Here is a 13687-nt window from a genome sequence, read left to right as displayed (position 1 = left end):
ACCCAGCTACACTACCGCCACCAAGAGTATCCGAGGGGATACACTCCTATCGTCCCCCAGTGGCCTATCTCTCAGCCCTGTCTGCGCCCTATTGCCACACGATGCTGTCCTCGGGTGTCGGGTACCGCGCGCTCGTGCGCGCCGACTCGGAAGCCCCGCTCTCTCGCCATCCACATCCGGCTGGCCCGGAGATTGATGTTATCGTTTCGGTAATTGCATGTGAAGTAGCTGTGTCGTAAATTCATCTGACAAGCTAACCATAGCCACTTAACAGGAAGGGGGAAAAAAAACTATACCTGTCAGGGAGAACTTAAACCACTATTATATCGTGACTGTCTCGGAGTAGCGTGGTATTGTTGACTTCCATCTGCAGGATCTAACTGCCGATATATATATATATATATATATATATATATATATATATATATATATATATATATCCCCTTTGAGTTTAATGGGTACTTTCAAGTTCATTGTTTTGTATTTCTGTCAAGCACAGTCTGTTTACTTTACAGGCTCGTAATTTACGTTTCTGTTGAGTGAAATGACGTTTAAATTTTATCAGTAAAATAGTTTGCACATTCTTCCTTTCAGTTACCCTTCGAATTTGCTGTCAATGCTAACTTTTTTTTTTTTAATGTCAAAACATCTTAGTTCTCGGTATACGACTTTTGGTAGGAGTAATTTCGTGAACGTAACGGAAATATGTAACCACGGTGCTGCCATCTGTGGTTTATGGTGCGAAAAGTTCATAGAGACAACCTGTTAAGTTAATTTTAACAAGATAGACAGTATTTTAATAAAATTCCTTGTCGAAAATCAGGTCTTAAGCCGGGATTAGTATTTTAAAAGTATTTTGCTATTATCGGAGCAGTGTCGTTATATAGTTTAACATTTCTGCAAATCTAATGATTATGTATTCGACGTAGCTGCTCTGGCAGTGAATTCTATAGCGGTGGGTGTGACCACGTGTAATTCGCGTCCAGATGTGAAGTTGAAAACCCAATTTTCGTGTATTTATCTCGCTTGGCATTATTTTAAAGAATTCTGCGTTAAATTTCGTTTCTCATTTCGCGTTATATTTGCAACATCAGACCACATGAATTTGCTCGTTACCAATGTTAGATGTTGCATATATCTGGTGAGCACTGAAAGATTATCTCACTTTTTCCCCCCATGATTCGGCGGTAAAGCAAAATATACTTTAAACATACTTGAGATTATTTTTAGATAATCTTTCATACATTGTTGATACAAAATTCATTGAATTTACGGAGAAACCAAACCACACACTTCTATGGAAATAGTGTTACTTTCACAGTTTAAAAGTTGGACGTGTTTCACGTGTTTTCATTTTAGCAGCGTAATTATTTCATTCTATAGATTAGAGCAACGCGCGAACTGAATAAATATTAACCCATGCTGTTTCGAGTTCATTAGTTAGTTTTGTTTTGTATGTCCAATAGTCGTATCCAATCATGTATCTAGCACTGGATATAACTAGATTCCAAGATAGCAATACTGGCAACCCAGAAAAAGATAATGACCTAAGTGTAGGTAAAGAAGTAGCTAGGTAAAGAATATGTATCATTACAGAGTATAAGGTCCGGTCTCACGCTTAAATGTTGGTTATTTTGTTTTCTTGTCACTAGTGTTATTTTAGCGCTATTTTTATAAATTTATCACGATAACACTCTTGCTTTTTATGTTCCTCTAACAGTGGTTAAACGTAACGCATATGTTCATAAGATAATGATTGAATACGCACGCGATCTGTCGTGATAAATTTACAGGAGAAATCCCTTAAATAATAGTAATTTAAAAAAATAATTATCCGTGTATGGGACCGATCAACAAGCTGTCATATCATGGAATGAGTAGATACGCCTTTTTGACAGCGGGTTTGTTGCAAAGGACTACTTGACAGCAGTTCGACAAACAAATGGACTCGGGGAAGGAATGGACCATGTTCAGATCGGAGTTTCGACATTGTGCCCCGGAATGCGAATCCATCATTTCCCTACTACTGCGTCACTTTTGTTCGTACACAGTGTGTATGTAAATACTTGACAAATCTTGTCAAAAGATACACGGGACGCGCAGAGGAGGCAGATGTGATATAAACTGACATAACTGACAGACATAATTGTTCATTGGCATTTATGCCTCTTCTATACTTGTCCTGCGGCCTACGTATTTATATTCTCAATTTTTTATGTGTATTTTACATACACTTTTATTTGTAACTGTCGGTATCAAAGTGTTTTAAGTTTTGGTTTCGCGTGGGAGGTCACGCTACTTAAGGGGGTAGTATCTTAAATTATTGAACTTCTAATAGTTCGTGTTTTTTTCACATGATTTGAGTAATTTCGTAATATGATCATAATTAATTGTTAATTAAAGGTTTTTCTATTACACAAGTTCTTATTTAATGATTTTTTATGAACTTAAAACGTTAAATCGTGGTATACAGAGTTTTCTTAGAACTCTTTAATTATAGTATATCATTCATAAATCAAAAAAATTATGTTTTTCCTAAACCACAGAAACCTAAGTTTAGTCGGGGTTTCAGGAGAAGCTGATTTTTATTGATTTAATTAATTGTGTCTAAAAAATAAAATAGAGTTACAAGACGAAGGCTACATACGAAAAGTTAATAAATAATATTTTACCGCACATGGATATAATTCTTTTAGTACATGCTAGGACTGGCAAAAAAAAAAAAAAGCCTTTAAGTATATAAAATCCGTTCAATGTTGAAAACTTTTTATAACCAATTTAACATGGTTATATCGTAAATAATAATGTGTCAAATTCCAAATTTTCTCGAATATAGGTGTCAAGGATCAAAAATAAAATGATTGACATGAAATGAAAAATGTTAATAAGGTGTTAAAACAGATAACTATTTAATTGTTTGTTTCACTTACTAATATTCCGAACTCAATAAATATTCAATTTTTATTTATATAATTACATTTCAAATGTACAATAACACTACTGGAATATGCCTAATTTACTTAAGGTTTTTTTTTTAAATTTTCTACATTTCCTCTAATAGTTGTCTTTGAATCTTTTTCCCTGAATATCGAATCTTTAGAATACTGAGGATGTTATGGTATGTGAGTATTTGACAGGCCCATCCCTAATTATAAATTAATTTTAAAAAATCATGTGCGAAAACACGAAAGATTAGAAGTAAAATAATTTAGGATACTTCCCCCCCCCCCCCCCCCCCCTTGAGTGAGCCGTTCATTGTGTATCTCGGGAACCGGCCCGTGCCTAGTGCAGTGCCCTGTGGAGTCCCAAGATGGGAGACCTAAGATGCACATAAAGTTCTGCCATTCCCGATTACACCACCTTCGGCCAACTTCGGGATTTGTTTTATTTTTGCGCAGGAAAAATGAATTCAAATATTAAAAGTGGTCGGTTAGGTTAGCTACATTAAAACACTTTAGAACACTATGGACGGTTAGTTAGGTTAGTATAGCTACATTAAAATAAACAGAGAAATATAAATATATATAAATAAACCCGAGGTTGGCCGAAGGTGTGAATTGTTCGGGTGTAATCGGGAATGGCAGAACTTCATGTGCATCTTAAGCTGCCCTCGAAAGATAGTCGCAAGGCAGTGTTACACGATGTCCGAGTAGAGACGTTCCCCTGTGTTAGCGCGCCGGGCTGTTGGGGTGACCGAACCTCTGTCCTCGCACAATAAACACTATCACAGTTCACTACGCAGAAATTACTCATTTAAATATCATCATACTGTCGATCATGGTACATGAGTTGAAATATAAGGAGAACTCTGCTTGATTAGAAGAAAAAAACACATTAAAAACTATGTCAAGAACAAATACATTCGCTTTCATTACATTAGTCTTCAAATAATCTTATCGTAATAACAATAATCATTATCATTCACGTCGCTGCCACTAAAACAAAACAAAAAGTTATATACGGAAGGAGTTTCAAGTAAGGAAATAACATTTTTTGGCTTCATTCTTTTGTGGTTTCTTGTTAAAAGATTTATAATCGAGGTGAGGACTGTAATTGAAGCAGAAGTTATAGTTTCTTTACGTTTTCCTTTTTTTTTTTTTTCCTGTGCTCACAACAGCTACTTTTAAAAATCCTGCGCTGGGCGACCTCTTGAGTAGGAAAAATTTATGTATGTTTTTTTTTTTGACGTGACAACGTCTAATAAATCGATGAACGCCGGCTGCACGCACGAAAAAGTGTCCCGTTATGCACATTGTCCCGTTACGATGTGTCCCGTTACTCTCATTGTATGCTTGCGCCGCATCTATCTCTCTTCCACTCGATTGGAACAACCATCGATTTGACTCTTTCGAGGCACATTAAACTTGAAACACTCCCATTCGTTTCCTACTTTTCCTATCATCGTCCTATCCTTAACAGAATAACACAGATTGGAAGAAGTTAAATAGCAAACATGTATAAAAGTTATAGTTAAAATAATCTGTTCGTTAAAGTAACAAAAATTTTTGAATTAATGAGTGCAAATAAAAGTAAATTTATCAATTAAATTGTAGATATTTCACTCATTCTTTGTATCCATACAAAATAGTGATTTTTTAATAAAAATGATTCAATTTTATTCATAAAAGTATGCAATAATTTCATCAATGTTTTGTTATAACGTTGACACGTTAAACTATCGTCCGTAAACCGACTTTACAGACAACCAATTTTTTTTAAACTGTTCATCCATAGGTATAGGCCGTCCATGCTAAAGTGATTAAATACATTTCGAAGTTCCGATTTTCTTTGTGTTTCGGCTCAGACACACAATGGAGTTTATATATTTATTCAAGTTATGAACATTTTATATGCTGATAGTGTATTTCAAATGTGCAAACGTCCCTACTGTTTTTAATTTCAACTGTTTAAATGTGTGATTTATGTAAGAGACACTTCGCTAAACGTGCCTGTCTGATGTCTGTGACTTTGTTTGACATTGTCGCAGCCAGATGAATAATTCGTTCAAAACTTGCGTTGTTGGTAATGGGAGCGGCGCAGCATTTCCAAGATTTATTGTAGTTAGCCAATCAGCTTTACATTAATGAGAAACAACTCAAAAAAATTAGTGATTTTTGCAGTTCTCGCTTATTAGTCTGGGTGATTCATATAGCTACTATGCAAAATCAAAATCAAAATTTAAATTTAAAAAAACCCGCACGAATGCAATTCGTTGAAATGTAACAAAAAATTTTTTAAAGATACTAAATGATTAATAGATCACGATTATTATTTTGTAAATTATTTAAACATTCAGTAGAACCAACTTTTATCGTGATTTTTAAATGTTAAGTACTTTTATTTCCCTCCTGTTCGCCCGGTGATGTTCTCAAAGACGCGCGAGTTACTCATTTGTTTTTGTTATCAAGGTGGATTTTTTCTCCTGAATATTAATATAAAATAAAATTAGGCCTGGTGTGGCAAATTTTGGAAGTCTAAGAATGTACTAATTTGTATGCCGAACTCTACCTCATAGAAGAAGAAAAAATGAGAACCCGTTTAATGTATAAATTTACAGTGTTTAGCTGTCTCACCATCAGAATAAACGTTTTGATAGTGGCAAAATTAATTGATCGCTAACGAGCATGCGATTGTTATTCGGTGATGACGTTATTAAGTCAAACATATGGAATCGATTAATCGAGCCACTTTGGAGGCTTCTCACGAGGAATGCAGATGGAACAAACGCTCCGTTTACTGTGGATTTTAGTTGCCCTGAATATACGTAGCACAAAATATACAATTTCGAGTTTTTTTTTTTTTTTTTTTTTTTTTTTTTTTTTTTTTTTTTTGTGTTTTGTCCGGGAATCGGTCGTTTGCCCCACTGTGCGGCGTGCCGCATGAACACTTCGTTGTGCCTTATTTGGAAATTGAGCCTGGCCTCAGAAGTTGTGAGGTGTAAATGTCATGTCTGCGGAACCCGCTTACTCCAAACTCGGTATGTGGGTCATGCCACTAAACATGACTGTCGTCTCCTTCGGACTTATGTCAAGGCAGCAGTCCAAATTTGTGAGTTTCTAACAACTTTTAACTCAAGAACCAAACTGCTGGAGCTCTCTCTAGTAACTTCCAATTAGTTTCTAATAGTAGTGCGGTACGGTGGGGTGTCTATAATTGAATGGGCTATCAACATATTATGTGTTCTATCATGTTGTATATTGTGTTTGTTCCATCAAGCCATGAACAGAGAAAGTCTTCTGAAATTTTAACTGCTCATTGATGTTTTGAAAATGTCTCGCATATAAACTTGTGTGTGTATTTATATTTCCCACGCCACATCACCGGGGTAGGGGAAACAGCATAGTTCTAGTCATTAATGAAATTCCAACGCGTAGAGTTATATAAACATATTGGAGTTTTTTATAATAAATTTTGCATTATTTCACTGTTGTCTACTAAAAGCTGAAGAATCAATACATTTAGCAAGTAGGCCTTGCGTCTCGTCCACTTCGAGGTATTTAGAAACGACGAAAGGTTGTTAGATGCTAATGGAGCACATTGAAGGTATGAATTTAATCGCGACGGGTGGGGAAGGGGGACTACCCTGAGAAAACGCACAGGCTCACTGTAAAGTCCGCACGTTCTCCACGTGCGAAACATCCAGGTTCGGTCCCGCAGAGACTCAAACCCGGGTCGCCTAGTGGTCAGCGAGTGATCTGACTACTGCGAAAGCTACACTTGCGCATGTTTTCGTGAGTTGTACCTTACATCTTTATTTATTTTTTTCTCTTACGTCTTATTTAGCCTCCCCTTTCATGCCGATAAGTTAATGGAAAATTAAAAAAAAAAAGCGGAAGGGGTGACTTTTGAAAATTTTAAAGGGTATGCACACTCGTATCTTCCAGGGCATCCATTAATTACGTGAGGTGTTTTTCTTGGTAAGATTCACCCGATTATTTTTAAATATCTAAATTTATTTTTATGTGTGTTCGTGTATTTTGCTACGTACCACTAAATACCTAAACATTAATACTGCTGGAATAAGAGGAGAAAAAATAATTGGTTTATTTAAATTAAGCAAAAGTAAAAAAATAGATTGCGACACCACCTTCCCTAATTCTTCACTCACTCCATGGACATTATGTTTTTTTTTTTTTCTAATTTAACGATTGGACACATGACGTCCAAGTTTTTTGGTATTGTAGGAAGACAGTTATCAAAAGTGTCTACATCCTCATGAGTCTACTCCAGCCTATCTCCCACGGCGCACAGGAGCGAGTGACTACACGCGATGGTCGAACCCTGACTGCATGCAGCGCTGACCTGCTGACCTGTGTTTCTGCAGCTCCGCGCGCGTGAAGCGAAGTAGATGCCGCACGTCTTGCAGCATCTGTTATGGATAGTTTGTGATCATTCACCAAATTAGAGGGGCAGTAGTAATCGTGCGGCATCTGGGAATGTCCCGCATTGTTGGGATATACCGCAAGGCACTGACGAATCAGGAACGGTGCGAACGACGTCCCACCGAGTTCGCAAGGCTCCGTCTTCATTAATATCGAGCTCCGTACTTCGGCCAGAACCCCGCCTGCTTTATGGAAGTTCCGAGGTGGGATTGGTAGTTCTACCGCTGTCAAAATTAAAGTGTGATCCATAAAAGTCATGAGGAAGAATCGGGCCTGTCAGTTCTCGGCTAAAATGAGCATTTGCCTTTCTGCTCTGTTGAAAGCACCTCACCCTGGAGCATTGGTCACTTAAAAACATATGCCGTCTAAGTCGTACTCTTTAAAATAATTTACCGCGTGTGCGATCACTTACGTTAGCGCGGATTTTCATGCGGCCCACCATTACAATAAGTAATAAGAATAGGCTTTACTTTGCCTTGATTGTACTTCGCAGATGCTTTAAAAGTTTAACAAGACACTAGCCTACTTAAATCATCAGCGTGAGTTGTCGCCGTGGACGAAGAGAGTTTGGCACCGCGGATAGCAATGGACGTCGGCCCACTGTAACAGCTTCAGGGCAGCATATATCAATTGGGTTAATTTCACAGATAGATTACACACGCGGAATTAATTTATGTTGAGAAGCAATCACGAAGTCGTGCGATTTGGCAGGGGAACTTTATACTCTACGTGCATGAGCAATGGTGCCTGTTAATTAGTTGCTGATAGACTGATGGTCCAATGGGGACACGCGCTTTATCATCCTGAGATAAATAAGTCCCTTTATCTGGACCGAGAACTGAAGCGACTGTCTCCAGTGACCTTATTGAAGAGAGATAAAAATTATGGTGTGGGTGTGCCTTACGGTGATCGGCTTCTGGGCGACTGAGCTTCACGGGAACGGAACATGCATCTTCGACTCGGTTGTGTTGCTTTTCCTGGGGAGCAAACGAATTTTATGTGCCACTTCTAGATGCATTTGATCCGAGTTCTAAGAGCTTCGCGTGTAGATCAGCTAGGAGCTAGGGTGTGGCAGGTGCGATCAGCTTCACGCCGTCGCTGTTCTACGGCAGAAGCACCGAACAGATCTATGTTTGTTATGGTCTTTAGGAGATCGGATTGCTGCTCCTCCAAGCGCGTACGTCCAGGAGCAGATCGTAGTTTCAGTGATGTTTCTGCTCCCTGATTCTGAGAGTAAAATTCTTGTAGTTTAGTTTTATGACATTCCTGGTGTTTTTTTTAATAAGTATTCTGCAATTTTTTTAAGAGTTTTGATTTCACAATGCTCAATTTTCCGTCGTAGCTCTACTACAATTTTATGTTCGATGCCGTCAGCAATTAAAGAAATTTTGTGACGCTCTGTAAGATCAAGTTTCGTACGAAGATGAGAAATTTTCTCCTTGAGCACATTTTGGACCGGAGTGTGGAGTTTGGGAACAATTGAACGAGGTGCCCTCTTCAACATAGAACATGTAATTAATTAAATGAAAAATTAAGATACTGGTATTATTTTTTTGTGACGAGAAAATGTTACATAGTTACTTCAGCCAGTCACCCTTCATTAAACGTTGATGTACAAATGTACCAAGAAACAAATTCACTTACCAGAAGGACCCTCTTCATTATCATCTATGGGCTCAAGATCAGTAAGTGCAGAAGTTAAAAGATGTTTTCAGCAGAAGATGCCTCAAGGTCCTAGCCCGATCTACATTTACATTACTAGACGAAAAACCTTTCCCCTGTAATCTAAATTTGTAAAATTATAAAATTACAGTGGCAAATCGCTAATTTGATTTGTTATTTATTTAGTATGTATTGTGTGCAAACACAAAAAAAAAATTATTTTCGTTTTGACAGATCCCTGAAAAGTTTTTATACATAAGTTACATGTTTATTCGCGCCGGGAATAGAACTGAGGACTATTATATATTGCATAACTAAAATTTTGAAGTAAACAATTTTTTAATTTTTTGAACTTTTTTCGGAATTTTTTGGTCAAAAATTAAAGAATTTCCACTGATAACAATGACATTGAACCTTTATACATACCTTGCTGATAAAAGACAACATGGTTTGTGTTTTCCTCTGAACCGTGTCATGCCGCAGCTTATCAATTTCTTGATTTATACGATGACTTACAACATTTTTATCGGTGAACTTCAATCCCACAAACGATTTTCCTGCTGTCACGTTCGTTTCGTCTTGTCGGCATGCCGCTAAACGCATGCACTGCAAAAGTTTTGATGTAAATTCATATTGAACACAATAAAATCTGTTTATGCGTTACAGATATGACGACTGGCTGACTGACACGCATTGAACGAGTTTTCACAGACGCAGCGGGGAATTCCCCGAATGGAATCTCCACTTGTGCGTCACTTGTACCCATTCGGCCATTATGTTTCAATAGTGCTGCATTCGATGACAAATAAGCAGAAAAGTTTTAAACGGAACACGTCCTGTGAACTCGCTCCACGGGTACGGGACGTGGGAAATGAGTGGCGCGTGACGTTTTAGCCGCTGGCGTGCGTTTTCCTGCGTGACCTCGGAGCCGCCGTGGGGAGCGCTCGTGACGTCACCGCGTGACGTGCGAGTCCCTCTCCCTTCCCTTCCCATCTTTTCTCTCACCGCTTCTTCCCCTCGGCGTTTGCCCTACCTTCTTCGTCGGCGCCTTCGAGCGACCAGTCTGCCTGCAGTCTGAGCTGACCTTCGGGTGTGTACCCTGGCGGAAAAATTATTCCTTAAAAATTACGAAGTGCTGGTTAAAAAAAAAATTAGGAACCTACGTAAAAATTCCCAACTTTCCCGTGAATTCACTGAACTTCCCGTAAAAAAAAAATTGTATCGATTTGATTAGTGGATTAAAAACTTTAGTTTTGTAAAATAAGTTTTTTTTTTTTTTTCATGACCGGGCAAGTGCGTTGTACACCAACAAATCAATTAAAAGAAATGGGAGTGTTTGAATTTGAACTTTTAAAAAAAAATTATCTGGTTTGTCACTCCGGCCGTTACCTTGCGACTTCCTGAAAATAAAATGAGCTGTAAAAAGTCAGTTTTTTCCCCCCTATAACAGTAAATCCGAACCGCAGCAATTATGTGGTGTTTATGTATAGTACTTTTAAGTGTGTCCGTTTATTCCTGGTAATGGTTAATCAGCAGAGATCTTAATAAAAGATCGCAGGATTTCGCGGCCGCTGTCTGAAGTAGCTTGGCTTCTGGGTTGTAGCCGTGTCCAGGGCGAATATATCAATCACCATTCGCCTTGGACGCGGCTACAACCCTGAAGTGAAGCAACTTCAGAGATTTTAACTGTTAAATAATGTCCCACCTGTGACTTATCAAGTAATGGGATACTTGTCACTCGAAACTGGGCTCATAATGCCGTTCACCAGTAACATACCTGGCACTAGAAGTTAAATTTAATAACAAAACTTAAACTTATGATGATTTCTTCACAATATTACTCGTTTGTACTAGTTAACACGCTCGAATGCAAAATCACACTTCACACCAGGCATGCTTGTATTGTTAATTTTCCGGACGATGGGTGAAACGGACGTCTGCGGAGCGTTTTAGATTTAGACAAGAATTGGAGTATGGACCTGATTATTTTGTCCGACCCGTGACAAAAGTACATATATTTATTTTCAAATTAAATAAAACATAGCGGTTTCTCATGTTGATAAATTAGTATTCGAATATGTAATTTGGTTGTTTGTGTTTAAAAAACAAATATTGCAGTTGCTAATTGATGTAAGGTTTCAGCCACCGATGACGGTGGAATACCTCACATTACCAAACATGCCGTTCAGTGTTGAGTATGAAAAGTGTCCCAATTTGCAGCTTGCACGCGCAGCGAATACCTGTCATTAGGCCCGTTCTACAATGACACGGAAACGGAGACGGATCACTTGAACATATACGGATCTCACGGAACAGAGTTTCTACGACAGCACGCAGGCGGAGACGTACCCGTATGGATTGTTGCTCCGTGTGACCAATATAAGATAAATGATTAGCTGCGGCGGTAGCCATGTATGTTTGTATTCTAAATACGTTAAAAAATTGTTTTCAATTACAATAGTATGTAGTGCTATATTGTTACTTTATCGTTTATTTATATTATATGCGTAAATTTGCGTGGTGCTGTGATCTCGGAAGAATATATTTTTTTAATTAAATAATTATTTCATGACCTTGGAAGTGCGATATCATTGGTTGCCATTTGTAACGTTTCCGCGCATTGTGGAAGCTGCAGACGGGATAGTTAAATGTTCCGGGAGATCCATCTCCGTTTACTTAATCCGTCTCCGTTTACTTGATCCGTCTCCGTTTACTGCTATTGCAGAAAGGTCCTAACTCTGGTCCCGTAGAGTGAACACAGAGGTATAGCTGGCTGGGTTGCGCCGTAGAGAATTTTGAGTTTCCAATATCTGTGGTACGTATAAAAACGCAATAATACGTTTCGTACCAATCAGCGTCAAGGATATGTCCCGAAAATGCAAACGAGTATTTATTTTAATGTAAACCTAACCTATAATCGCTGTAAAACTTTTTTAATATTGTATGTATAGGTAGTTCGCTACTGGAGAAGTTATCTATAAACAAGCCACATAGAAAAAAAGTTACAAACCTGTAAAATACTTTAATTATACACACTTAATGCTGGAATACCAAAAGCGCGTCAGACACGAAGATATAGATGAATGTCGCGTTATTCTGAACATGCGGTTTTCACCCGAGCAACAAACGAAAATAAACTGTTATTTATAAAATATTTCTGGCCGTTACTTGTGGACCACACGAGCGTCAGTCATCTACGTTTAAAAGTTCTTTTAATCGGCGTGTTTGAAATGAATACGTTCGTTTCAAATTTAATTAAAAAAAAAAAAAAAACATTGCTTGTAAACCAAATTTTCAGAGATTTTTACCATTCTAACAAGTATTTTATATCACGCCCGCGACGCGATGGAAATAAAAAAAAAACTTCTAATCGTAAAGCGTTTGTTCTGCTGTCTTGTCTGTGCATTATGACGGGAGCAGATGTCAGTTCCCGAAACGTCTCAACTGTTTTGTCTTATAATGCATACTGTGTTAGTCTATGCTGACGCTATACATTGTCAGAATAACTGTTTATCATCGTGTTGTCCAGGGTTGTCACTGTTATTGTTGCAACCATCTAGTCGTCGGCCCACTGTGTTCGCCTGTGTTATAATTTGTTTCTGATACATTCCTTCCACGGGATTCTCTGTGCTGTCTAGGCATGCTACACTTGACATTCGTCGGATTTTTCTCCTGGTGTTTTGTTGTATTAATTTTTGCTGTCCATTCTTGAGGTTACTCCATGACATCCGGTGCAAACCATGAACGGCGTATGTCCACGAAGCAGTTCCGAGTCGGTCGGGTCCCTACTGCAAGAGGATTGTCCGCAGTGCCGCTGACGTCGGCCAGTGGGCCAACCGCTTTCAGGCGGCGCGGCGCTCCGGGGCGCACCGCCTTCCCGAGTTTCCCGGCCGGAGAAAGCATCCCGCGGCGTCCCCGAAGCGCTGGATGCACGCGCGCGTGTTTTACTATTGGGAAGGGGGGGGGGGGGGGGGCTTTCACATTTTCCCGTCGCCGCAGCAGCGCGCGTTTCGGGATCAGATCCGGGAGAACTGTATCGCGCCCCTGACCCAGCTTTTCCCTCCGTGCCGCCTCCTCGCGCCGCGTCCCACTGCTGTCCCCCGGCGTGCTCTTGACATTTCCAGGGGGCGTCGCCTCTCGCGAGCCGGGTCCGGGAGCCCCCCCACCCCTGGGCCAGGTGCTTGCAAGTGAGCACTTTCGAGGTGTCTCTGTAATGTGCTGATAGTTCTGTTTTCCGTATATTTCGTTTATAAACTGTATTTTGAGGCAGTGGAAAGGGCTAAAACACGTGTTTTCAGATTTTTTTAAATATAGAAATGGAACGCCCTGTTAAGATTCTTGTAAGCGCCCAAGGGCCTTGCGTTACACCTTTATCCCCATTTCTCCGCCATCTAATGTTATAGTTACTGCTAAAGTTACATAGTTGTCATATTAACGACGAGAAGACTGCGCCCCAGTCCAGAGCCTCGTGCCTGTGCAGTACGAGTTTACACGTCTGTCACCAATGCTCCAATCTTTGAAGCATTGCTTGTTATTCATCTGGAATTTTCAATAGCTAAAAATAATAACCCAACAACGTGGCTGAAGCTGAGGCTTTAGAATAACAATTTGTGTCTGGGGAAAAACAATTAAGAATTAATCTC

At 39.1% G+C, this 13687-nt stretch overlaps 1 protein-coding gene across 1 annotated transcript in view; it reads left to right on the top strand.

Annotated features, from left to right (window-relative positions):
• The window catches only part of LOC134542909 (probable ribonuclease ZC3H12D), a 78071-nt gene that overhangs the window by 38301 nt on the left and 26083 nt on the right, over window positions 1-13687 (top strand). The window contains exon 3 of the mRNA XM_063387495.1: window positions 13098-13231. Within this exon, the coding sequence (XP_063243565.1) occupies window positions 13098-13231 (134 nt within the window). The remainder of the gene's footprint in view (window positions 1-13097; window positions 13232-13687) is intronic.

This window comes from Bacillus rossius (genome assembly GCF_032445375.1).
Source record: "Bacillus rossius redtenbacheri isolate Brsri chromosome 9 unlocalized genomic scaffold, Brsri_v3 Brsri_v3_scf9_2, whole genome shotgun sequence".
Taxonomy (NCBI): domain Eukaryota; kingdom Metazoa; phylum Arthropoda; class Insecta; order Phasmatodea; family Bacillidae; genus Bacillus; species Bacillus rossius.
The sequence above is the reverse complement of the archived record's forward strand: the minus strand, read 5'-3'. Positions and strand labels throughout refer to the sequence as shown.